Genomic DNA, 26,514 nt, shown 5'->3' with positions numbered 1-26,514 from the left:
GGGTTTTATCTGAATCAAGTGCCGTGACAAGATAATACGAAATAGGAAAAGGGTTGATAAACAGCTTTTCCCTCTGCCTTTTGTGTCCTTGTAAACAGGTCCTTGCTTCTGGGCTCAAATGCAGTCATTTCAAAGATTCAGAGCTGCAGCAAACTCTACTCAAATCCTTGCCCCCCAAATCCTTGCCCTTTTTTCCCTAGAAAACTTTGATACCTCTGCACTCAGACGATGTGCCTATCCTTCTCTGCAGTCCTACCATCTCTAGCTTGGCTTTAGGTTCCTACGTCTTGTTGCGACTGTTACCTAGCAATCATCTTGCAATCTTTTGACACTTCTCTTCAAGTGCCAAACTTAAGAGAAAGAGCTTGCCCTCTTTATTTCAGACCCTATTCTGAGCTTGAGAGCTTTAAGAACATAATATATTTGGAAATGAATGCATGCAACTAGCATTTCCAATATGGTTGTTGTTATATAGATTTAATACATGAATATAAGAATTTAAAGTGAAAGATTTAATGTTTGGTATTTTGCTGTAGTCTCAGCAGTAAGCTGACAGACAAGTTCATTTTAGGAAATTATGCTTCTACAGTTGCATACCTTGTTTTGAGTGAGGTAAAAGGGCCTTTGAGAATATCTGATGCATTAGAAGAGAGCTAAACTGATTCAGTTAAGTACAAGACATGAAAGGTTTTAAGCCTTCTTGGAATACATTTACTAAAGTAAATGAGATCTGAGCTAACGTTTTAAATTCAGTTAAAATGGTAGTACTGGGTGGTCAATAAGTGATAACAAAGGAATAGTCTTAATCCACTTTCCATAGGTATTATTTGCATATTAGCCTAGACCCAGATAAGATCCTATTAATGGAATAAGATTATGGTGCAGCTGTCTGTTAGTTCTGCTGTGAAGTTTTTAGTTCAAATGACTAAAGGTATAACACATTTTACATAATCTTGTACAAGTACATTGCCCTAACTCTGAAAATCTGATGAAATCCGTATACTCAGGTTTTAAAGTGGAGATGTAGATCGAGGACTACTTTAAAATGTTTTCCTTCAGAAATGTGTTTTGACTGGATGACCTTCATGAGTACAGAATCTTCTTTTTTTTTTTTTTTTTTTAAAAAAAAAGCAGTTTGGTTTTGTTGTTTTGTTTGGTATAAATGTCTCTAAATGAGCTTACCCACATCAGCACAAGTAGTTCAGTGTCTGAGGGTGATTCATTGGAATAATCACAATAGACTAAATAATAACCTTACATTTTCCCCTTAGGTTAGCTGTTTGTTTGAGGTAATTCTAGTTTTATAAATAAGAGTGGCAGCTTTTTTTTTTTTGGTTGACATGCAGTTTTTTCTATTGATTAGAAACACATTGGAGTTTGCTTGCAGCATTGCTGTAGTCTGTACAACTTCATAATGATACCACTGAATCTTGTGATTCAATATAGTAAACTTGTTTTTTGGCTTTTTTGCTAGTTAGGTACAATAGAAGTTAATCACTTGCTAAAAGTATCGTAAGTTTTGAAGACTTAGTCTGATTTCTAAGTTTCTTCATATTTAGTTGCCAGTCTGAAAAAACATGCTGGTATCTCATAGCAGGGTAAACAGAACAACAAGTTTCATCTTTAATGTGATTTAAATTCAGTATTATGAAAGAATTCGATTTTACTCGTTTACATGTCAAGATACAAAAGTTGTAAAAATGTTCTTTAGAAATTCTGGGATACCTACGTAAGTAATGCTTTAAATAGATATGGACTAAACTAACTTGTACAGTAGAAGTATATGAGCTGTCAGGAAAAATCATGTCTACAAACCTATTGCAAGCTTATAGTAAATTACTAAGATTATTTTCTCCTATGGGAATTCTCAAACATTTATGCTGTCTTGCAAGTTTTGTTGCAAGCAGGTAACGAAGAGGGAAGGAATCCAATTACTTTATGCACAAAGCATACAATTCCTACTTAATAAGAGCGAAGGAAGACCTTTGTTCAGTAACCATAGAAGCGTCTATGAGCTCTAGCGAGTAAACTGGAAATACCTTTTAAGTAAGTTAGAAGTCCTTTTCACTAAATTATTTGATGGATCTCCAGCTTTCATGAAGCTTCTTACAGTTTAGGTAGGGTATAGAAATAAGAAATGCATGGGTAGCCACGTATGTATGAAACAGACCGAATTCTAGATTCATATGAATTTTTCATTGAAGTAGAAAATTGAGGAAAATGTGCAGAGAAGTAACTTTTTTGCATGTAATATTACAGTATGAAAATAGGAGCAGATAACTGGTCTGGACAGCTGATGGATCAGGTTTTTGACAGTGGCTGATATCTTGCTTCAGAGTAGGAGAGATGTTTACGGTAGTAACTTACGACTGCTCTGACTGGAGAGTTTTTCTGCTTCAGAGCTGTTAGTCATGTGGCTTACGTCTTGCACCATGTACGCTATGCCTTCTAATGCTTTCAGGTAACGTAACTGAGAATAAGGTCAATGTCAATCCTAAATGCTGGTGTTGAAACCTGCTAAATTATATGCACGAGTATCTTGTAGTAGTGAATTCAGCAAAAGTTCCACTCGTTTTTAAAGTATTTTGGGAGGTTTATCTTTCTATGGGGTGTCATATGTCTTTTAGAAGTGTTAAACCCTGAAAGTTTGTACATATGAAAATAATTGGCATAAGGTTACAGAAGCAGAAAAGGGAAACTTGAATTACCTAAGATTATTCAGGAAAGCTGGAGAGGGACTTTTTGCAAGGGTGTGTAGTGATAGGACAAGGGACAATGGCTTTAAACTGAAAGAGGGGAGATTTCAATTAGATATAAGGAAGAAATTTTTTACATTGAGGGTGGTGAGGCAGTGGAACAGGTTGCCCAGAGAAGTTGTAGATGCCCCATCCCTGGAAGTGTTCAAGGCCAGGTTAGATGAGGCTTTGGGCAACCTGGTGTAGTGGAGGATTTCTCTGCCCATGGCAGGGGGTTGGAACTAGATGATCTTTGAGGTCCCTTCCAACCCTAACCATTCTATGATTCTTTTTTCCCCGAAGTCATTCATCTACAATGAAAAATAACCACACTGTTTTCACTGCATGCTGACACTTTTGAACCAGGCCTTACCAAACAAGTTTGTTTCATCATTGTCAATTCCAGTGCAAAATGCTTTCAGTCGCCTCTGTCAGAGGAGAGTAAGCTGGTGAACAGGGATGTGCAGAAGAGTAGCCCATAAATGCAGAGTTTAGACAGACCATAGGCTCTGGAGTGTATGGTCATATTAAAAAATGTTCTGAAGGGATTGCAGTGTCCTTAATCATTTCACAAACTTGGATTATTTTCCTATTTTGCTACAATAGTAATTAAAAAAAGAGAATGGGGTTAACTGCAGAGCAATGTAGTTGCTGCTCGATCGAATATTCTTATTTTTTTCTCCTTCGAAGTCTAACACTTATCAGAAGACCTCACATACATTGTCTGTTCTGTCAACTAAGCAAGCTGGTGAAAAGCTTTCCACTTCTCTCGTCTTCCCCTACCCATCTTCTACACCTGGTAGCTAGACATATGGGCACAGGACTGAGAGTCAGGAAAGGAAAAGCTGTTGCTTTGCCGAAAGGGAGCATTGGGAACAACAGCAACAGACCTCATGGCACCCTGTTACGTGTGTGAATTTATGTCAGTCATAGTGGTACTGACCCTCCTTTTTGTCTTACCCATGAGATAACCATGTCCCTTGTAGACAACCTGGTGTGTGCTGTACTGTAATCTTTGTACAGAGAAAGGAGGAGGATTGACTTGGCACTGCTGTCATTATTTTTCTTTTCTCTGAGGCAGAATGAATATTTATTTAATGGTTATCTCCAAAAATAGCTGGCTGAACAAAACCTAATGAAAGGCTCGACTGAGACACTGGGCTTCCTACAGTATGCGGCTTATTCTTCAGGTGTTACTTTATGTTCTTCACAATTCCATCTCTTGCAGACTTGCTGTCTAACTCTCTGCCAGACAGCTCTCTAGCTGCCCATTCCAGGGGGTGGGAGTTTACCTTTGGATGAGTCTAATGCAAAACTATAATGCTCAGATTCAGGGCTTGTATATGCTGAGCTTCAATGAGAAAACAGAACCTGGGAATTCACTGTGGTTTGTAGGGTGAGTTCAATATATAGGTTGATTCACTTGACTAATGTGCTCCTTGTATCTGCTTGCCAAAGTCTATGAACATAGAGAAAGGCAAGAGAAGGTGGCTATGAAAAAAATACACCAACAGCGGTGAAGTATTGCTGGCCATATATGTATATGTGTGTGTGTGCGATGTAGTCCTTGAATTTATTGAACAAGGTGCTTAGAGGCTATCTTGCTTTAATTAGCAAAACAAGGAATATGGTTGTGAAAAACTAAAATGATACAGTTATCAAAAGTATTATGTCAGTATGGCATGTGTTGATGGGGCAAAGTTCAGAGGGCACAACGTCATATGGTATTGAATATCCTTTTGATCGGATCAGGACAGCTGTCCCAGCTGTGTCTCCTCCCAGCTTCCTACTCACCCCAGCCTACTTGCTGCGTAGGCAGAGTGAGGAAAAAGACAAAGCCTTGGCGCTGTGCAAGCACTGCTCGGCAGCAGCCAAGACACTGGGGTGTTATAAACAGCTTTTTAGCCACAAATCCAAAATGTAGCACCATACCGGCTGCTACGAATAAAGTTCCATCCCAGCCAGACCCATACAGGCAATTAATTTCCAAAACGTATGGTATAAAGTAGATATCAGTTCTCTTGTCCTTGTCAAAGAAATGTCCTTATTTACTAGATAATTTGCTTTAGAGTAACATATAAGAGAGAAACAAGTCTGTGAAATCAACTCTAGAACTTAATGTGTGAGCAGACTAATTAACACTGTTACTTGCTGATTTTTTTTGTTTCATTTAGCTCAAGAGAAGTGTTTCACATAAATTACATTGAACTAGACTGGTGTTACTAGTGGTGTATTGAGAGCAATGCATTGTGAGAGTTCGATAAAAGGTAATATGGGTTTGTATAAAACTGAACTTTGTTTTTTAAATTGAGATCTAGTAAGGACAATTTCTTTTTTTATTTTTTTTTTGCTGGGGTAAACTAGTGTTCTTACCCCTAAAACTCAGATAACTTTTATTGTTGCACAATATGAGTAAAGAAAGAATAAGGGAGGGGCACAGCAACACAACATTAAATGCAGGTTGCTGAATTAAAAGATACTCTTTCATGATGGAATAGAAAGCTTTCATTTTATGTAAATGGGGAAGTTTTCTACAATGATGTTCTTTTGATCTTTAAGGATGTAGTCAGAATTTGAGCAAAATAAAACTTAAAACTTTGGTACAAATTTTTGTAATTTTTCCATGAAAACCTGATGGACTGGAAATTGCTTTAAAATCTTAGAGGTGAAGTGATAGGAAAATGAACAAGATTGATTAAATCATAGCCAGTATCTCTGTGAATTACAAGCAGACTGACTGGTGCAGCATCTACTAAGGAAGGCATCAGCTCAATTTACATTACATAAAAATATTAAAGCAGATTTATGCACTTGCTTGCTTTAAAATTGTAATAAATGACAGGTGGCTTGATCTTCTCCACAATTTTTTACTTTTGAATTTTGTTTATGTTGGTTTCTTAGCACAAACCATTTAAAAGTTGACCAAAGTGCAATGTGAAGTATATGTGGATTGGCAGCACATATATTTCTATCCACTAATTTCAAGCCAATTGACTACCAGTGAAATTGTGTGGAAATGAAGTGAAGATCCAAAAATTCATTTCTATATTTCCATTTTATTTAAGTAGAAAAGACATGCTGCTTTTTATCTGTAGCCATAGTTTCTCAACTGTTCATTTTGTTAGACTTAAAGTTATGGGGAGTTCATAACTGTTCTAAAATATTTGCTCTTTAGATTCTGAAAGATGATTAATCTTGTTACCTAGAGACTACTTACAGATAAGGTATTAGTACCATGCTGTCACATTATGTTTTTATTGAATTGTAGATGTACAGCAGGCAGGATTTAGATGTAGCTTGACTGGGTATAAAATTGGGACTCAGTCATCACTGAATGCTCAACAGAGGATTGAATGAAAGTAGAAACTTGAATAGGGAGTTGTTTCCGTGATAGCACATTTATCAATTTTTAGCACACAACCACATGTGTTTGCTTTATATACTTTTAATAAAATACAGTTAACACAAGTCTTAGAGAACTGTTATCTATGTGATTATCTAATATTTTGATAATTAGTGTACTTTCTAAATATTAAGCCAAAATTCAGATATTTTATGAAGGTGTAGCATTTGTATCAGTCTTCAATGTATCACAAACAGTCTGTTCAGAAGGATAAAAAAATAAAAATTCTGATCAGACAATAGAAGAAAAAGTTACTCTTGACCTTATTCCATTCTTTCTTGACTCCTGTTAAATACTCACCTTTCCATACTATCAGCGTGGCATGACTCTCAGAGGATCCTCATAGCAACTTCTCCTGCAGTAGTACTTGATTGTTTTCCCCAGATTATTTTTATTAAGTATAGAGTATTAATATTGCATAATATTCCTGCAGAAGATACTCGCACTTAATTGCTGGAGCATTCTAAAGAGCTCTTCAGGCTGGAGAAGTGAAGGCTCCGGGGAAGTCTTATAGCAGCCTTCCAGTACTTAAAGGGGGCCTACAGGAAAGCTGAGGAGGGACTTTTTACAAGGACATGTAGTGATAAGAAAAGGGGCAATGGCTTTAAACTGAAAGAGGGGAGATTTTGATTAGATCTAAGGAGGAAATTTGTCACTCTGAGGGCGGTGAGGCATTTGAACAGGTTGCCTAGAGAAATTGTGGATGCTCCACCCCTAGAAGTGTTCAAGACCAGGCTGGATGAGGCTTTGAGAAAACTGGTCCTAGTGGAAGGTGTCCCTGCCCACGGCGGGGAGGTTGGAACTAGATGATCTTTGAGGTCCCTTCCAACTCAAACCGTTCTATGTTTCTATGATTTGTGGCCCATCTCTGCACTTGCTCCAGTGTGTTCATGTCTCTCTTCTGCTGCGGAACCCAGAATTGGACACGGCACGCCAGGTGTGGCTTCACCAGTGCTGAGTAGAAAGAATGCATCACCTCCCTCAAACTGCTGGCAATAAACAATCTTCCTGGTACTCCCCAGTGATACCATTAGCCTTCTTTGCCACAAGGGCATATTATGGAATCATAGAATAGTTTGGATTGGAAGGGACTTTTGAAGGTTGTCTAGTCCAACCCCACTGCAGTGAGCAGGGACATCTTCTGCTAGGTCAGGTTGTTCAGAATCTCGTCCAACCTGACCTTGAATGTTCCAGGGATGGGGCATCTACCATCTCTCTGGGCAACCTGCTACAGTATTTCACCCACTGTAAAAAAATTTCTTCCTTATATCTAGTCTAAATCTACCCTCTTTTAGTTTAAAACCATTACCCCTTGTCTTATTGCAACAGGCCCTGCTACAAAGTTTGTCCCTTTCTTTCTTGTAGTCCCCCTTTAAGTACTGAAAGGCTGCAATAAGGTCTTCCTGGAGCCTTCTCTTTTCCAGGCTGAAAAACCCCAATTCTGTCAGACTTTCTTCATAGGAGAGGTGTTCCATTTGTCAGCATTTTTGTGGCCCTCCTCTCAACCTCATCCAACAGATCTGTGTATTTTCTGTGCTGAGGATTCCAGAGCTGGTTCATGGTCAACAGGGTGTCCACTAGACCTCTAGATCCTTTTTTGCAAAGGTGCTTTCCAGCTGGTGGTTCCCCAGCATGTACTAGTGCCTGAGGTTGCTTCTACCAGAAGCAGGACGTTGTACTTCCCTTTGCTGAACTGCGTGAGATTCCTCTCAGCCCATTTTTCCAACCTGCTGAGGTCTTTCAAGATGGCAGCACAACCTTCTTGGTGTATCAGCAACTCCTCCAGTTTTGTGTCACCTGCAAACTTGCTGAGAGTACACTGCCCTGTCGTGTAGCTCATTAATGATGTTTAACAGGACTGGACCCAGTATTGATCCCTGATGTACACCACTAGTGACTGGCCACTCTCTGGATCTGGACATTCAGTTAGTTTTCAATCTACATCACTGTCTGGATCTTATGGGAGACAGTGTCAAAAGCTGTACTGAAGTCAAGGTAGACAATATGCAGTGCTCTGCCCTTCTCTGCCAAACCAGTCATGAAAATGTAGAAAGTTATTGAGGTGGTCAAGCATGACTTCCTCTTGGTGAAGTCATGCTGATTCCTCCCAATCACCTTCCTGTCCTTCATGTGCCTGGAAATGGTTTCCAGGATTACTTGTTCCTTTGCCATCCTAGGTATCGAGGTGAGGCTGAGCAGCTGGTAGTTCCCTGGATCTTCCTTCTTGCCCTCGAAGATAGGAGTTACAGAAGAATGTACTGAAGTAAAAGGCTAAAAGGACAGCATTAGAAAAAATAAATAAAGGATTACTGAATCCCAGTTACCTGTCATCTATGTGATTGCAAAAATTTATGATGCCTATACTGGATCTGAATAATGAGTGTGTCCCTGCTACTCTACTGAAGAGATGTGCTTTATAGGTGAAAATATTTGTAAGGTTAGTTCTTTAATTGCCTTAAGTTCACCGAAGTACCTGATACCTGCTGAACAAGGGATAACTTAAATGGATTATTGTGGCTCTTTTCAAAACAGGAGCTCAGTTTTTCTTAAGGCAGAAAATTCCAAGTCATGCTAGATAGTAAGCTGATTATGTGGAGGACGCAGAAGAATTGACTCCCTAGGAGCTTGTTCTGGCCTCAGTTTTTTTCAGTGATATTTGCAAGCAAGCTGTTTTTAGTAATCTCAGAATAATTTCAGGCAAAGGACATTTTTTACTTTCAACAGATACTCTAACGCGAGAACAACTTTGAAGAACAGTTTAGTGGCCGTTAGTGACAACTGTGAAAAATGGAAATGTAAGGCCTGCAAATCAAAGATGTTTTGGTGTTCTGCTGTTTGCAAGGACAGTGTTTCAGAAGACTGTACTAGTACCATAAAGGTGGTTTTGAATGAGAAGCTGTTCATGCACGACTCGAAGTAAATATATCTAGGAATTGCTATAACCACGTATTTAATTTAATAAAACAGTGTATGTTGCTAAGCCAACTTTGAAAGTTGAAAAAAAAAAAAATAGTAGCCCCAGTAACCTTGAAGGCTCCACTTGAAAAGAAGTGCACAACATTGTGTACCCGTTCCCTTCTACTGGGCTTTTTCATAGCAGATTTTTAATGCTATTTTCAGTTTATTTAATGCTGTTTAGTCTCCTATTTCTATGCAACCTTTTTCCAAAGGACTCAACGAAGAATAGTTTATCTAGTTCTGGTGTCAATACTTAAAAATAATTGCTGTGAGAGTCAAGCAGACTAGTAATAGAAACTGAGATGAATTTTAGTGCAGCAGGATTCCCAGGCATTTGTCATGCTATATTGCACCTCTGCAAAATGCGGTAATTTTTAGATAAAGCACAACACTAAATTAAACATTAAGTTTAAGAAATGTCACTACCTTGTTATGCAATTTTTTGCCTGTCGCACACGTCTATGCTCACTGTGTGCAGTATTTAGGTGTAACATCTCAAAAGACCACTCTGTATGTAAAGTTTAGTCATGTATGAGTCCTGTTGGAGCAAAACTACTAAAAAGAAATTAAACATCACATTTCTCTTTTGTTTTGGAATAAAATTTTCAAGTGGCTCCAGCGTGACTTCCCTTTTTGTTCTTTTCTGAAAGTTTCAACACCTTGTTTATGCCTGCATTATGTAGGCTGGAAGGGACCTCTGAAGTCCTCTGCTCCAGACCCAGAAATGTAGCGTGATCTTTACTACAGAACACTTCAGTAAGGCGTTGCTTTTCGTTATACCTTTCTCAAGTGGACCACAGTACAGGCAGGTAGCCCAAGATCCATGGGGCCAAAGGGAGAACAAGGCTGTCTTAAGAAACAGCATGGTAAGGGGGGGGTTATTTAGGTACTCAATTTAAATTAAGAATAATTGCGGGCATGCAAGTTTCTTGTTCTAACTCATCCCATTAGTGCCAACCTTACTTAATTTATGCCTAAGTTTAGGTGACTTTTGAGAAATCTCTGTCCATCTCTGAGTCATGGCAGACCTTAAGCACCAAACAAGTGTCTTCTGAATTTTCCCCAAAGCTCTCGTATGTGGCATGAAATATCTTAACCAGAAATAAAGGCATACAGAATTTTAAAATTGTTTGAAATATCAGGCAGGAGGAGAGAAAATTCCAGCAACTGGTGTTATGATGAGAGAACGGGAGGGACAACGTAATATTGCAGGTAAAATTAAGGGTAAGAGAAAGAGGGTTTTTGTTCCAGATAGCTGCTGAATATTACTTTGTGTGACCACTGTTGTACAGATGAAGTACTGGTAAATTGTAAGATGACTAATAGCTTTTTTTCATTTTTCAGACTGAAGGTTAGTGTGTTGGTGAAGACTGTGTAGCTGTAAAGGAGCTGAATAGTGCTTTAAGGAGAAAATCTCTTTCAAGGAAATGAATGCAGTATTAATATCTAGAAATATTTGCTGTAATTTCAACTATGAAGTAACCTTAAAGCCTGTTAGTTTACGTACTGGCAAGGGAGCAAAATGGGGAAGAAACTGCTAATGAAGAAATATGGTAATGATGTTGGAAAAGGGTATCTTAAAAGATCTTAATTTTATAGAAATTCATATTTTTGTACCTTGTATCTTCATTGCCTTTCGTATTTAGAGAGTGATGAAACAAATATACGTTTAATAATTACTGAAAACGTTCATTGGCAAAGCAGAGGACTTAATTAGATTATTCCTACTGTATTTATAAAGTTTTAGTTTAGGTAATCAGATTAATTTGATACAGTACTAAGTACTAAATAAAAGAGAGTGCTAGCTGAACTCTATTTGTTTAGTTCTTACTAATGTATGCAAAAGTGTTTTGATTTCTCTGAAGAGTTTGCATTCTAAACCAACCCTGTCAAGCTTTAATTTATTTCAAACTTGTGCTTTTAGGTAGTTATCATAACTCTAATCTGGAGTAGTGAAAATTTGCACATTTAATAGCATTCTAACAGTTTTACTTTTCATTTTAAAGAAGTTGTTCTATATTCAGAATTGTTAAGCTATTTAAGCAAAAAAAGTCAGTTTCATGACATTAAGCAACATATCAGGAACGCTTCTTTTTACAGTTTGTGTGACCTGTGGTGTTCCTTACAGTGTTGGAGAAGAACCAAACGTGCAATTTTTTTATGATAAACTCCGTTCTGAAATACTCGCTGTTAATTCCGATTGATGTTCATAATTTAAGCTTTATGGCATATTTACTGAGGTATGGTCAGTTGTAGAAAGCTTCATTTTGAATGATCACTTTTAAAAAAATCTTGATATGCAAAAGTTTACTTTGAAAACCTATACTTTTTTCTCATCCCAAATACAACATTTTTTTCTCTGCAATATTGAGTAGCATTTGGAATCAGTGTGCTATCCTTCAGGTTACATACTCAGAGATGAAAGTTGTAATACAATATGGAATCAGGGAACCCATGTAATACTTTCCCAGCAGGCAGTTTCCCAAACAATTTTGGTCTTAAACAAGATATGTAAAGTCAACATAAGGATTTTTGGCAAGAGGAAGCAAGTATTTCTCTGAGAGTTTAGGAAGGATCAGTTTGAGTGTCAAGATGCCTGTTCGCTGTAGCTTCGGAAATGGAGTTCTGTTCATTGTAGCTCTTTCTTGGAGATTTTCAGTGGAGTCTTGCTTACGTAAGACGAGTGTCAGTAGTATGGTAGGCTTCAGTTCACTTGGGCCATCTTTCAGTACTCGTGAACTTCCTCATGGCTCTTTACAAACACCACACTCGTTACTCTTTATCCTCAGTTTGCAAGAGAGGAGAGTGAAGGATTGCCTAAATGAGGAGAACTTTATACCTGTGTGTTGAACTATGAAGTTCTCCTAATACTAGGAATTAACGACTTCAGGAGCCTCGGTGACTCTGTCAAAGCCATGTTATGGGAGTGATAAAGATGAGTGAAGCAGGTTCTGTTGGTGTCAGCCCAGTGCCCAGCCTGACAGCACTCTACTGCCGTTGTTCAGTAATCTGTTCCAGTTACGGCTGTACTCATGGATCAGCCAACCCACTTCACAGTTTTGTGATAAGTACGGAGTAAATATATATTAAATGCATGCAAGAGAATGCATTTGTCATGTCATTACTATAAACCAGTTTGTATTCATTTTAAAAATTGATGTTTTGATGGATTTGGGCTATCAGCCTGATATTGGTATGAGAAAACTATAAACAGATTTATGAAGTCATTTTCATAATCAAATTTCATGTCAGTACCATCTTACATTTTGAAGTCTCTAGGCACGAAGATACTAAGAGTTCCCTTTTTCAAAGGAGGAAAATACTGTTATTTATCTTCAGGTTTACAGAGGAAAAGACCATGAACACAGATTACGTCCATCTGTGTGTAGCATCTATATAAAGTCTGAATGTTCTGCAGATGCTCTTTTTAGGAAGGCTAAATAGTGCCACTAGTCAGTTTCTAATTTTTAAATTTAAGCTTTTAAAACCTTGAAGGTTTTTTCTCTTTAATGCTGCAGAACTGCGGAGTTGGGATACTAAAATTAGTCAATAAATAAAATTATAGACTTTTTGCCTAGTGCATGGTATGCAGTCATTCAGTTTAAGATTTCAGCTTATTTTAACCTATCCTGGAGCTTACATCTATTTAAAAATTGATTGTATACCAGTGAAAGTATAGGATAATTTTTTACAGTCATGTGCCCTGTTGTTTCATTACAAATCAGATTCATTACGATAAGCAAATACAGAAGGCGGCTTTTATTTCTTATACTGGAGCAGCATCTTTAATGGGAATTTTTAAAGCACTGTGTCTTTTTCACAAAAGTTACTTGTGTTTGTTTTTTTTTTTTTCCTTGTAAGCCACAGAAGAAAGAGGATCAGCAATCAGAAGCTAAAGCAAGTCCAAAAAAGTCATCAGAACCCACTATTGACCTTTTAGGACTTGGTAAGTAATACATAATTACCCGTTTTTTAATCAAACACAGATACACCCTTTTATATTTTAATAAATATACTTTCATTTTCTCAGTGCTTACTGATAGCTGAATATGAAAACCGTAAGATTCAGTCTGTATGAGTTTGAAACTATGAAGGAAAATGCCATGGGATCTGTGTATATCAATACTTGTATTTTGCTAAGGAGAGTAATGAGCTCCTGTGGGAAAGGGAAGTTATCAAAGCGATCTTCAAAGGGCTAGTGGATATTGGTACCTCAGTGCTTATAGCACAAGTGTACTTCTTAAGGAAAATGCTGAGGTCATCTGAATTGTGTATCTGTAAAATACCTTATACCATAAAACTCTTGTGTTAGTAAAAAGAACAGTAAACTGTTTGACTGCAGCTGGCTAGTATCTTGTAAAACTTTATATATTGGACATTTTAGTGTACTGACTGTGACCATCACTCATTTTTATCTAATGTACCTTTTGTTTTCTGACTGGTAGGTAACTGTGTGTTTGTCTTTGGACTCAAACAATTTAATTTGTACTGTGTGGCTATACTGTTGTGCTTTTATGCTTTTTCTCTGCTTTTTGAAGACCATATTCATAAAATCTTTCTTTCGTTTATCTAGTCTTACTCTAAGTGTGTTTTTCCATCAGATAGAATCTTAAAATGGAACTGAAAGAATGATCTCTTTTATTGTTCATTGTTAGGAAAATTTTCAAAGTTGTGTGTGGATATTCATTTTGTATCAATGTAATGGTTATTCTTAAATTTCTATGTAATTTTTACAGGATATTAGAGGAGGCTGATAAGTCTGTTAGATGTAATTATTCTAAAAACTTGAATTTGTAGAAAAATATTTTGTTGTTTTTTAATTTTTGGTTTTAAGGTATGAATAATGTTGCAGCAAAACAAGGAACGTCTTCCCTGGTTTAGGATTCACACTATCATTCGAAATGCATGTTATTTTTCCTCTGGATGTAGAGTAGCTGTAAAATACTATTTTTGTACCAGTTATGTATGTGTTGTGATCCATATCTCATTGCAAGTAATCTGCTACCATAAGCAAGCAAATCTTAATTAACACAGTAGAAGTTAGATTATGGATGTAGAATGAACCTATTAAAACCAAAAGTCATTCAGACTTAATGGGAAGCTGATTCTCCTTTATTTTCCTTTACCAGACCAACAACCTAATTAAGAACTAAAATTCAATCAATATGTGCTTCTGAGATTGTCAGGGTTCTGTATCCTTTTAGTCATGATTTGAAAAGAATCTTGGTAGCACTGTTTTATGATATGATAATGAACTCAAATTGCACAGGCTAACTTGAGATGAAATATGCAATGGAAAGAGTATTATAATTGGTGTTCAACAGCTGTGCTTCTTCAGTGTAAAGAGACACAGCGAGATATACAAAGGGCAAAGTTTATAATTTGTATGTTAACAAAACATAATTTTAGGGGAGGGAGTGTTAAAAGATCTCTTAAATAACAAATTGAAAGGCAGTGGAATAAGCTACTATCACTTGGAATCCACTGAGCTGCAAATGAGCTTATGTATTAATGAGAGCAGATTCGCATATTTCATTTGGAGGGTTGTCTTTTAATTAATCCCTGCAGTAGACGACTTCAGGTAGTGTTAAAAGAAAGATCACTTCAACCCAGTGTATCATAGAACCATAGGATAGCCCAGGTTGGAAGGAACATAGGGGAAACGTATGGGAAAGGGAGCCTAGATTCAGTTTTCTAGGATCCTGTCCGATTTTATCTTGAAAACCTCCAGTGATGAGGACTCTACCACATCCGTGGTGAGGTTGTTCCAGTGATTGATCTCACTGTAAAAAATGTCTGTCTTATGTTGAGATGAAACCTCTCCCAGTGCAACTTGTACCCGTTGTCCCTTGTCTTTTCCATGTGGTTCCTCGTGAAGAGAGAGCCTCCATCCTCTTTGTAGCCACCCTGTAAGTACTGGTACACTGTGATGAGGTTCCCCCTGCGCCTTCTCCAGGGAGAAAAAAGACATAACTCCTTCAGTCTTTCCTCACAGGGCAGGTTCTCTAGCCCTTTGACCATCTTCATGGTCCTCCTTTGGACTCTCTCCAGTCTGTCCACGTCTGTCTTGAATTGTGGTGACCAGAACTGGGCACAGACTCCAGGTGTGGCCTGACAAGCACTGAGTACAGTGAGATGGTCACGTCTCTATCTCCTCTAGTAATGCCTCTGCGGATGCAGCCCAGAATCCCATTTACCTTTGTTGCTGCAGCAGCACACTGCTGATTAAAACGTTTGATATGTCATATCAGACAATATTAAAATGGATGTAATTGCATAGCTCATTCTTCTTACTGAGTGGACATGTTTCTAATGAGGACTTGTTCTCTTAGGACTTCATTTCTGCAAATGAAGAGCAGTGGTAGCTTTTACTGGGGCAGATCAGAATCACTTGTGAGAGCAGATTAAATAATTTTAATGGATCACAATTCATGCTAGAATAATTTTGATTTTCAAAGCAGCCTAGCCTCTTGCAAAGTGTTTTCTTGAGTAGGCTTCAGTGCTAGCTTTGGGTATGGAGTTAAGCTTTGGGTCATTGCTCTTTTTGTCTCAATTGAGTTTTTAATAGTGATCTCATCAGAAGGTGAACATCCTGTGAGATAGGACTTACCCAGTGGCAATTGTAGCTACACAAGATAATTTTCTAAAAATAAATTGTATTTTATTTTTCTTTACCAATTGCGAAATCTCGAGATAATATACTCGGGCAAATTGTAGCTTTAAATCTTGTAATAGCAGGAGAGGCATAATATCCTCAGTGACTGTACTATCGTGTTTATGCGTCTTCTGAGCCTTTTTAAATAGATTCATGTGGTTCCCTCGAGTTCCTGTGCAGGGGGTTTATTACTGAGATGCTGCTTGGATATTCACTTTTTGATGATCCACCTACATAAACATTCGTGGCTTTTGACCTTTTGATTAAGAGTAGGTTTTAGTTCAGTACTCCACACAGAAAGGTGGGGAAATGGACATATATGAGCTAAATATTCTTATGTTCACCACAAGCAGTAGTGTTAGTGTTCTTTCTGTGCAACCCCAAATTCTTGCCCTGTCTTCCCAAGCTGTGAGAAATCACAACCTATTTCTGTAGACTAAAACTGAAGTGGCTTTTTAAATGGTCTCTACAGTTAATTGGATCTCGTCCATGCTGAGAGTGTGCCCTATTGACTATGTAGGGACTTAAAATTGATCCTAAAATCAATAATACAGGATTTTATAACATTAATTTTTAATAGGGGGATTATAGGAAACATTTTTCAGTTTGAAAGTTGTAGCATGTAAACCAAAGCTCTCCAGCACTTAAGTCATTGGTGGTGCTGTATTTTCATCCCACTGGTGTTAACTGTGCACTCTGTCCTGCTTGATGTTTTCAGGTTTTGTCTTACAAGTAGGATGTCTCCACTTATGCCAGATTGATGTAAATAAAAACAATTTTTTTTTAATATTTGTAAAAAATTATATGATACCTGTGTATGATAGCAGGAATCTTTTCTTGGAATATTACACAGACAATTTTGGACCATTTTGTTTATCAGTATATGCCACTTAGAAATTATTTTAGCATACAGAAAAAAAATGGAAATATTTTTAAACTATATTACTTTACAGAATTATCAGAAAGAATGAAAGTGCATTTTATGTATTCCATATTGTTTATCATGTTTAGATGTGCCCTTCATAAAATAGACAATTGCACATTCAGGAATAACCATTGAAGTAAGTTACGATGGATGCCCAGGAGAGGAGAGATTTATTATGTTGTTGTTATTAACTGAATGTCATGTGTGGGTCATGGGTCATTCATCTGGCATGCTTGGAGGTAAAGTATGATATTCAAAAGTTGTATATCTGCTTGTGTCGGGGAGAAGCTCTCTAAAGCAATTCTGTGAAGTTTTGAGAGCTTAATCACGGTATGAAATGTAGCTGAATGTTGCGTATCTGAGAAGCGTACTTTTGTCAGTACTGTCTAGTAAGTACCAAAGCAGCACGGTTGATCATAAGTTGGAAAGCTGCATTTAAGAAATAACAAAAATGTATTTATAAATACTAAACATCATATATGCATACATAGATACTTGTTAACATTTATAGTATTGCTGCTATGTTAGGATTACGCTTAAGTAAGCAAAGCTTCAATTTTCATTTTACCCAAAATGACAGTGGGATTGAGTGCACCCTCAGCAAGTTTGCTAACGACATGAAGCTGTGCGGTGTTGTGGACACACTGGAGGGAAGGGATGCCATCCAGAGGGACCTTGACAGGCTGGAGAGGTGGGCCTGTGAGAACCCCATGAAGTTCAACAAGGCCAAGTGCAAGGTCCTGCACGTGGGTCGGGGCAGTCCCAAGCACAAGTACAGGCTGGGCGGAGAATGGATTGAGAACAGCCCTGAGGAAAAGGACTTGGGAGTTCTGGTGGATGAGATGCTCAACATGAGCCGGAGATGTGTGCTTGCAGCCCAGAAAGCAAATCGTATCCTGGGCTGCGTGAAAAGAAGCATGGCCAACAGGTCAAGGGAGGGTATTCTGCCCCTCTGCTCTTGTGAGACTCCACTTGGGGGGGCGCGGTCAGTTCAGCTCTGGGGCCCCCAACATAAGAAGGGCATGAACCTGTTGGAGCGAGTCCAGAGAAGGGCCACAAAGATGATCCAAGGGCTGGAGCACCAATCCTCTGAAGACAGGCTGAGAGAGTTGGGGCTGTTCAGCCTGGAGAAGAGAAGGCTCTGGGGAGACCTTCTGGCAGCCTTCCAGTTCTTCAAGGGGGCCTACAAGAAAGCTGGAGAGGGACTTTTTACAAGGCGCGTGGAGTGATAGGACAAGGAGTAATGGCTTTAAACTGAAAGAGGGGAGATTTCGATAAATAATTCTACAGTAATTTGGGACAGCAAAACGTTGTTTGTATCTTTGCACAAGATTTTGTTTAAAGTACTGAATTATTCCTCTCAGCACTGCCTTGCTAATGATTTGGTGTAATAAATAGTCATATGCATATTCAAAATCATCTTCTTTCCCTCCACTGCAAGTCTTAATGTGGCTGTCATAATGTTTTTATATATAAAAATACTTGGCAGCTTAGAAACAAAGTTCTTGTAAATATTTTGCCCCATAGAAAATGAGTTTCAGAAACATAACACAAAGTTTAAGAGCAGATCTTCTTTCTTGCTGTTTCCCTTTCTCGCTGCTCCTTTGAAGCTCTTCTGTTGGTCATTCTCACTACTGGTACAGACAAATATACCGAGGGCTAATGCTGTGTGTGAAACTTTCATAACAAAAGGCAGCACTGAATTGGAAATTGTCATGTCAGGCATTAATAAAATATATGCAGAAAAGCACTGTAAATGTAAACTTCACTGGAACCCTTCACTTACTATATCCTGGTGAATAGCTTTTGCTTCTACTATCAAATTAAACAAAACTTCCTAATCAGAAAGCAGAAGCAGCATCTGCTATTGCAGAGTATGGCGGACAGCAGTCGGATATTATCCGTCATATTGTCATAAATGTATAAAGAGAAGTTCTGGCACCACAGCTAGGAGCAGCAATGAAAACCAGCATCTGTTGGCTTTCCACGTTACCTTCTCTGATGGGGCGTGGAAGCTCGGCCCTGCCTACGCTGTCGTTGCAATGGTTTCTGCCACATCTAATACTTCATTCCTAGCTATGGATGCATTCTCCAGAGAAGTGATGGAGAAACTTTTGATTAAAAGTTAGTTGTTTCAAGGTAATTCTGTGATCATTTCCGTAATAAGAATTCTGTTCGTTAAAACTATAAATTTCTCAAAATACTTTGACAGGCCTGTGTAACTCAGTCTGATTTTCACCTGTTCCCTGGAAGGACTACAGCCATGTATCCTTCTGTCGGATACATGTCATCTCTTCTAAACAGTTTTTAATGGTAGGCAGCAAATGTTGGGTGAAAAACAACATATTTAGAATAATTTAGAACTCAGAACTCCACTGGAGCATCTTTCTTATTCTACAGAAGTATTTTAAAATGGGGAGAGAAAGGAAGACATACATTCTAATCCACGGCCCGGTGCGTTGGAAGTTGAGAGTATCTGTAATCTCTACAAAGAAGTGTTCAATATTATATTCACGTACAAGTTTGTGTATGCCTATATATATGCACACACTTAAATGAAGATATTAATATTGCTACAAGTAATAAACTAGAGAGAAAACACTGTTAGGTTTCTTCTATATTCTGAGGCTTAGATTTTTCTGAAGTCTTTTAGTTTCATGGGGGGCAGGGAAAGTGTTTTTGGAATTGTTTTTTAATAGATACAAATATTCTGACCTTTCGTTTTTGAGAAATCAGTAAGACAGGATCACCTGTTAATACTATTCATACAGACTTAAAACTGTGTTGTAAACAGTAATTCAATATGTCTGATCTCTGCACCAATACAGATGGGGAAATATTTATTTATAGTGTAAAATTCAGCAAGAAGTGGAAGGTTTTTGTGATGTAGCAAAAACCTGGGGTTTTGTAGTATTAATTTATAAGCAGCATATTAAATACTTGAAAAATACTGTATTCTTTTGAATGTGTTTTGCAGTGAATGTTCTCAATATGTGAAATGCTTGTTTTAGTAAATGATTACATATAAATTTTCAGTCATATTTGGTAAGCTTTTTTACATTCAGGGAAACTGAACCGCTTTGGAATATGACAAGAGATTTTTTTTTTTATGGTATGTATGCCTCACTGAGAAAATGAGAACACTAAATTATTAATTCCAGACAATCCTTTTGCATGAAAGTTATGCAGTGTACATTCCTAAATTTATCTGAAAGAGTGAACCTTTGGGGAGATGTTTTTGGAACTGCCTGTCTACAGAATAACCTCAAATGAAGCTTGTTACTTAATTTGCCAGTAGATTTATTTGCACATATCTTGAAGCACTGGTGGGGATGCAATGCTGGAGCAGATTATACATTTGGTCATTTTGCTGTCCACTGACTTCCATTTATTAGAACAGAGATAAGGGAAGAAGAAGGCCTTTGTAGCTAGTATGTATGTAGCTTTGTCATAATCACAGATGAGCTTTGTAACTGCGTTTCAGAATTGTTGGAAGAGCAATTCTCCCAGCAAAGTCAAATCACGACATAGCCACCTCAGAGAATTTCATTACTACTTCACTCCTGTGGCCGTTGTTCAAGCCACTCACTGTTTGCTTAGCATAGAAGATGTAATATTGCCAAGCCATTCCCATGGCTGTTTTGCCTTTGTGGAGTTGGGTCTTTCTTAGTCCTTGCAGACAGTATAGTTATCCTTAACGAACTTGGCACAAATTTGGGCAATAAATAAATTTACTGAGGTTCAGTTTCTTGTGAATGCCACTCACTTCGTCTTTCTCATATCCCTGCCTTCGATATACTTTGGTCTTTGTTACTGAGTCTGCTTGCCATATATAGTAAATTAGAGTATAAAACTGCTTGTGTATCTGAAATAGTCACAAAAGCAAGCATATAGCTCCCGAAGAGTTGCAAGCCAGCAGCCTTCCGTTTGGTTGTTTCGTAATTCCCTGTATGAAAAACGTGCAGTGAGTGCCTAAAAAATATGCCGGGGATTTTACATATACCCAAATCAGTTCAAAGCTGTGGTTTCTGTAGCAGCTATAGCTGTGCCACATTTCCTCTATGTACTAAGGTGGAAAGGTTAACATCTCTACAGTAAGAACAAATTCAGATATGCATGGATGGTGGTAGCTTCTGACATGTTCCACGTTGTTGTATTTTGACATTTGACTCCCGTGTCAAGTTTTTAAATATACAGCAGTGACAGTCTTTAAAATAAGTCAATACTTTCAGGCATGGCAGCTAAAGGGGGGCCGCCTTCTGTCAGAGTTGGAAGGCAGACAGAAATGAGAAGGCATCTCTGAGTGGCGATCTTCTGAACGGATGTTTTCAGAATGCAGTGCCTTCTCAGATGAGTTAACAGCCAAAAATCTTGTCAGTCTTCTGTGATAGTTTCCTCAGTTAAGTGATTTCCAGGCTGGTGAAGTGACTGGTGCCTCTTACTGTTTCTGCTATTTTGTTCCAACTTGTCAACATCCTGAGCTACTGGGAAGGGTAGTCTCCAACTGCAGTGAGTTTGCATGTGTCAGAACAAAATAATGAAAAATCCTAATATTCGACATGCAAGGAGATAAATCTTGCTCTACTCTGCCAGTTATTCACATTCTTAAATAAAAAATTAGAGAGCAAAAGGAGAGCTTATTTCTAAGTAATAAACTTATTATTTTTTTTTGTCTTTTTTAGAAGAATAAAATACCTATTCTTCTGTGATTTTCTTCACAGATGGGAAGGAGTGTTGCAATTATGTGAAAGATGGAATTGTATTATTTTAAATAAGTATTAGAAGCTTCCTATGATTTGATTTTAATTAAATATTGAATCTCAACTGTGCTCTTTTGCAATCAGACCACTTCTCTCTTCATTAGAATTCTGGAAACCTTAATATGCCTAAACTTCACATCTGCTTCAGCCTTGCATGTTTCTCTGTGGTAGTAAGGCACATGTTTCATGTGTTATCACTAAACTGTTAATGCTGATATTCCAATGATTGACCTCTGCTCTTGAAATGGATCTTTTCACTCAGGCGGAGAACTGTGATGGGGGTAGGACACTGGAAAATAACTTCTTGCGGTTTAGTAAAAGGAAGAAGTGACTGCTTCTCTGAAATATATAGCAACTATTTTTTAATGTCCTCGATGCTTATTAAAGTTTAAAGGTGGCGATCTGTTGTGTTGTGTTTAAAATTTGAAATATATTGCTGTGTTCGTTTGCAAATATATGTCTGAAGTTTCTGATGGATATATTTGAAGTTAGCTACCTATATGTAATGGTGTGACTTTAAAAACAAGCAAACAAATCAACCCAAATCCTTTAATTAGGGTGCTAGGTGAGTTAAAATTTGCATTACAGAAACTTACTCTGAATATTGAAAACAGTATAGATAAAACAGATGCAGCTAGAAGGAAGTTTGTTCTTTAAACATGCTAAAGCATGAGGTAGAAATTGTTTTATGATGTTAGTTGTAGTTTTTTCAGTGTACTGTAATCTAGGGATTTTAGAATACTGATCATCCCATGATATACAGGATGATACCATGGATGCCCATGTAGGCATGGTAGGGGAGTTGGAACTAGATGATCTTTAAGGTCCCTTGCAACCCCAACCATCCCATGATATAAACAGCTATGCCAGTTATCAGGCCATGTCTCATTTGGAGAGGAAGTTTTGACTTAATTCGGCTAGTTTGTTCTGTCAGAGAAGTCTGATTTCTCCAGTGAGTATTAGATAGTTTGAGACTTCTTGCTTTGCCTAAAAAAGCTTTCTGAAATTTGCTGTTAACACTATGCAGTTGTCATAGTGTTCAGCAGAATCTAGACTCACCTTTTATCTTTTGAGCTCTGTGGTAACGGCAACCCACTTGTGATACGCTTAGGAATAAAATTTATTAGCCAATTATTTCCATTTGTTCTCAGGCAGCTTAAAATCAAATGAGAAACGGTTGCTCTATTCTTTAAGAACTTTTTGTGATATTTTTGTCCCTACATATTTGAAAGTGTTTTCTTGCAATTCTTCTTAAAAGCATAATTCTTCAGCCCATTTTTTTGTCCTGCACGTATTGACTTTCACCTAGATCACTGAGCGTACTCATGCGTTAAAGTGGTTACAAGCACCAAGGCTATAGAAGGTTAACTCTGTACAGAGCAGGAGCTGTAGGTTCTTATGGATAATTAGCACAGTGTGCCTGGCAGCGGTGTTCGTGCAGAACTATAGAATAAAGTCAGTGCAAAGTACTTTTGGAAAAGGAGGAAGGATGAACTTTTTTCCCAATGCAAAGTTTGATTATGTACGCTTGATTAAATTAGCGTATCAAGAACAACTTTATGGATTCTAAAATACGAATTTTAATTCAAGAACAGAGATCGGTGTGTTTTGTCTGATACATGACTACCAAGTTTGGGCCTTCTCAGTAAGACAGCTGTTTAAGTTGTCACTAAAAACGTTGGTGTGCTTGAAAAAGACACTTTAAAAATGAGTAATGTGTACTGATAAGTTGGCGTGGCTGTCCTTAGGGAAGTGTTTAAGTGTTTTGCTTTGGTGGGTTTTTGTTTGTTTGTTTTTTCTGAAGCATGCTAGTATACCATCTTTTTAGGGAAAGAAGCACTTAAAAATCTGAACAATGCCACAGTCCGAAAAATGTCTTATCTCAGAAATTGAATACATCTTTGATGGGGGCGGGGTGGGAGGGAATGGGCAGCTTTAATTATTCTCATGCTGTTAAAATATTAACAATTTCCACTTTAAATGTAATTCTGTTGTCTTTTTAAGATGGTCCAGCTGAAGCATCTGTTACGAATGGAGGCACTGCTACTGTCACAGCGCTGAATGATGACCTGGATATCTTCGGTCCAATGATCTCTAATCCTTTACCAGCAGCTGCTGTACCTCCTGCTCAGGTAAAATTTATTTAGTTATATGTGTGCATGAACATGTGCATGCATATGCATATTTTCCTTCAGGGAATTGTTCATTCACACAGAAAGGATGTGTGCTCTCGACACTCATGGCTGAAGACTCTTTAGGTTTAATGGCTATATTTTTCTCACATCTTCAAGCTTCTGAACTACTCGGATATAAAATTAGAAAATAGTGTGGTTTTTCCTCTGATTCTCCCTCGCTATCCAGCTAAACTGGGTTCTGTTTTACCCTGATGATGGTAGTCACGTTTTCTTTTAATTTCTATTATTTTGTCTTTTTTTTTAATAGGTGTTACTGAATATGTTTTTACTTTATATTCTCAGATTATTGGACTTTAAGTCATACTTGTTAAGACCTCTTATTGCTTTGTGATGCTGATATTGAGGAAAGGCTACAGCAGATGCTTCTGTCTTAGAGCTGCTAAAAACTTGGGGTCTCAAGCTTCGTACTTGATATCAAGAAAAACTAATATTGCTTCCTGGACTGATCTATCTTTGTCTCATCTTGGAATGTGTATGCCTTTCTTTCCTCAAGGAAGGGTAGCATAACCCCTGCACCTGGCCTGCTCCCTTTCCTTATAGCCATCGTAAGCTATATGGGGTTATAATGAGGTTTGGAAGTGACCCCATTGCCATGCTTGTTGTAGCTGAGAAAAGCAGCTTTGGGACATAAAATGAAAATACTCAAAACTACAGCTCTCTTAAAGTAGCTTTCGGCCTCAAACAATGAGGTGTTGGTGCTGAGCATGGCTGGTGCAGATCAGAATGCACATGTGCAGGCTTCCTTACCCAGGCTGGCTTCTGACAGGGAAGCTTTGGAGAAGTACTCAGGTACCTACCCATCTGTGAGGTGCTTTTAGGGTAATTTAGAAACTTTTTTTTCAGAAGGCTTTCTGTCTCACTCAGCTGAACCGGAGAGAATTATATATATTCCTGAATTCATTGTAAGGGACCTGTGATTTGTACTTGTCTTTATCCAGTAGTTTTCATAATATATCAAATGGAAGGGATGATGATGGAAAGGAATTCTGATTGAACTGGCATATTGTAATTTTGTTTTCCAATATTCTGTTGATCATTGTGGTCACCTCAAAGCATATACGTGTTGTCCAGCAGATTTGATTGTAATTTTTTATTCTATATCCATTACTCTCCCTTCCCCTAGTTGTTGCTGAAGGCTGACTTTGTGCAACATGCTAGGTAGGGTTTTAGAGACTGAAGCCACATTTCATTTTAAACATAAAACCACAGACAGGGCACGCTTCCCACCGTGCCTTAAGCCACCTGTAAATGGTGAGGGAAATGAGCTGTATACCTGCATTTAGGTTTGGAAGTGTTAGTTAAAATTGCAAAGGAAAGTGTTGGTAGAGATTTTTTTGGCTGTTGTGGAAATCTCTGTTCAAAGTACCAGAAATAACGGTATCTGACTGCTTGTTTTCTGCTGTTCTACTGCCTTATGTCAAAATTGATCTAGATGAACCTTCCCGTAGAGCTAAATGTGAAAAACAGTAGCCCATTTCCAGCTTCACTGAGTTTTTAATGTATCTGGCTTGGGTGTAGATTGAGTAAACTCAAGTATAGAATCTACCACTTGGCCTGAAAATAAATGGGCCGATGGTAGTAACACATGTAATGGATAGGGTTGAATTCTGGTTTTTGCCCTTTCTTGCCTTTCTGAAGCTGGAAGTGACTACTTCTGTATGTAGTTACTGTCTGCTTAGGAGGAAAGATTTTTGGTCTACTATTGATGTTGACTAATCAGTCTTCTCAGAGACCTTTCAGAATTTCAGCTTCTCTTTTTTCTGTTCCATGAACAAGTGATGGACCTGCTGGTTAAATGAATGGTTTAGCTATAGAATACAGGAAGTCCAAAAGAAGGCAAAATATTTAAGAGTGAGAAAAGCAAAGTGAAGGGTGATTCCCTGGGTGGTGATAGTTGGTGATGGGTTAAATAATTGAGTGGCTGCTAAAGCATATTGAATTATGTATATTAGCAATTAAAGAACATAGATCATTTAAAGTGCATTTCTGTGACAAAGATTTGGTCACTGGATCTTCTGTGAGAGAGAAATGTTTTGAAATGTGGTTTATCTTTCATTTGTGCTAGTTTTTAGACCAAGTATGGCACTTATTAAATGGATTAAAAAGCGGTAGAAAGGATAATATTCTTAATAGCTGGTAACTATCACCTTGTTTGTGTACTAGAAAGCATGCATATATTTACTTGCTGTTAACAAACCAGTCCAGGTTTTTAGTGACATTTTGCTTTTTTCCGAGAGCGGTAATCAGGAGCAGCAAACAGAACCTTCATCAAACACATGGTCCTTATGGCATCTAGCGAGATTTAATTATTGATTATCTTCCATTTTTAATCAGCAATCTCGAAGAAAACGTAGTATAATCAGATAATTTCCCCAGATAAGAGGCAGGGACATGGGTAAGTAGCAGAAGATAGGTTTCTGATGCTGATTAAATGGATTGTGTGGTAAACTGGGGTAACGGGAATATTCTGATTTGCTTTGGTATTAACAAGGCCTTGCAAGCCTTGCGTTTCAGGGTGGTGGTATCTAGTCTAGAAACTGATGCCAGACAGGAGTTGGGGCTGCCTCTCATTTGGCAGTTGTATGAGTATTTTGTAAGGTCTTTCACCCTGTAATATGGATAGAAGTTGTATGGGCTTCAGAGAAGAGTCAGGAGAATATTGGAGACTGGAAAGGATGCTCCATAATGAGGGGTTTTAAGGACTCAGTTTGGTTAATTACTTGAAGTAAAGAAGTGGGGTGATTGTGTTGTGTAACTATTTTGTGTGAGACTGCAAATGGAAAAGTGAGCATAAACTAGAACTCAGCCCAGCAGTTGAGTAACCCTAATGTTCAGTTCCTGCCTTTGGAATTGGAAAATTTAGAGGACAAATCCATGGCCAAT

At 37.9% G+C, this 26,514-nt stretch overlaps 1 protein-coding gene across 3 annotated transcripts in view; it reads left to right on the top strand.

Moving 5' to 3' along the window:
- SMAP1 (small ArfGAP 1) overlaps nt 1-26,514 on the top strand; it is a 107,580-nt gene that overhangs the window by 65,103 nt on the left and 15,963 nt on the right. For 2 of the 3 annotated variants that reach the window (XM_086608288.1, XM_086608287.1), the window contains 2 exons: nt 12,967-13,042; nt 23,441-23,568. In XM_086608288.1, the coding sequence (XP_086464414.1) occupies nt 12,967-13,042; nt 23,441-23,568 (204 nt within the window). Of the gene's footprint in view, nt 1-12,957; nt 13,043-23,440; nt 23,569-26,514 lie in introns of all 3 variants that reach the window. The other variant, XM_086608286.1, reaches the window with a different exon arrangement.

Source organism: Tauraco erythrolophus, chromosome 2, assembly GCF_009769465.1.
Source record: "Tauraco erythrolophus isolate bTauEry1 chromosome 2, bTauEry1.pri, whole genome shotgun sequence".
Lineage (NCBI taxonomy): Eukaryota > Metazoa > Chordata > Aves > Musophagiformes > Musophagidae > Tauraco > Tauraco erythrolophus.
The sequence above is the reverse complement of the archived record's forward strand: the minus strand, read 5'-3'. Positions and strand labels throughout refer to the sequence as shown.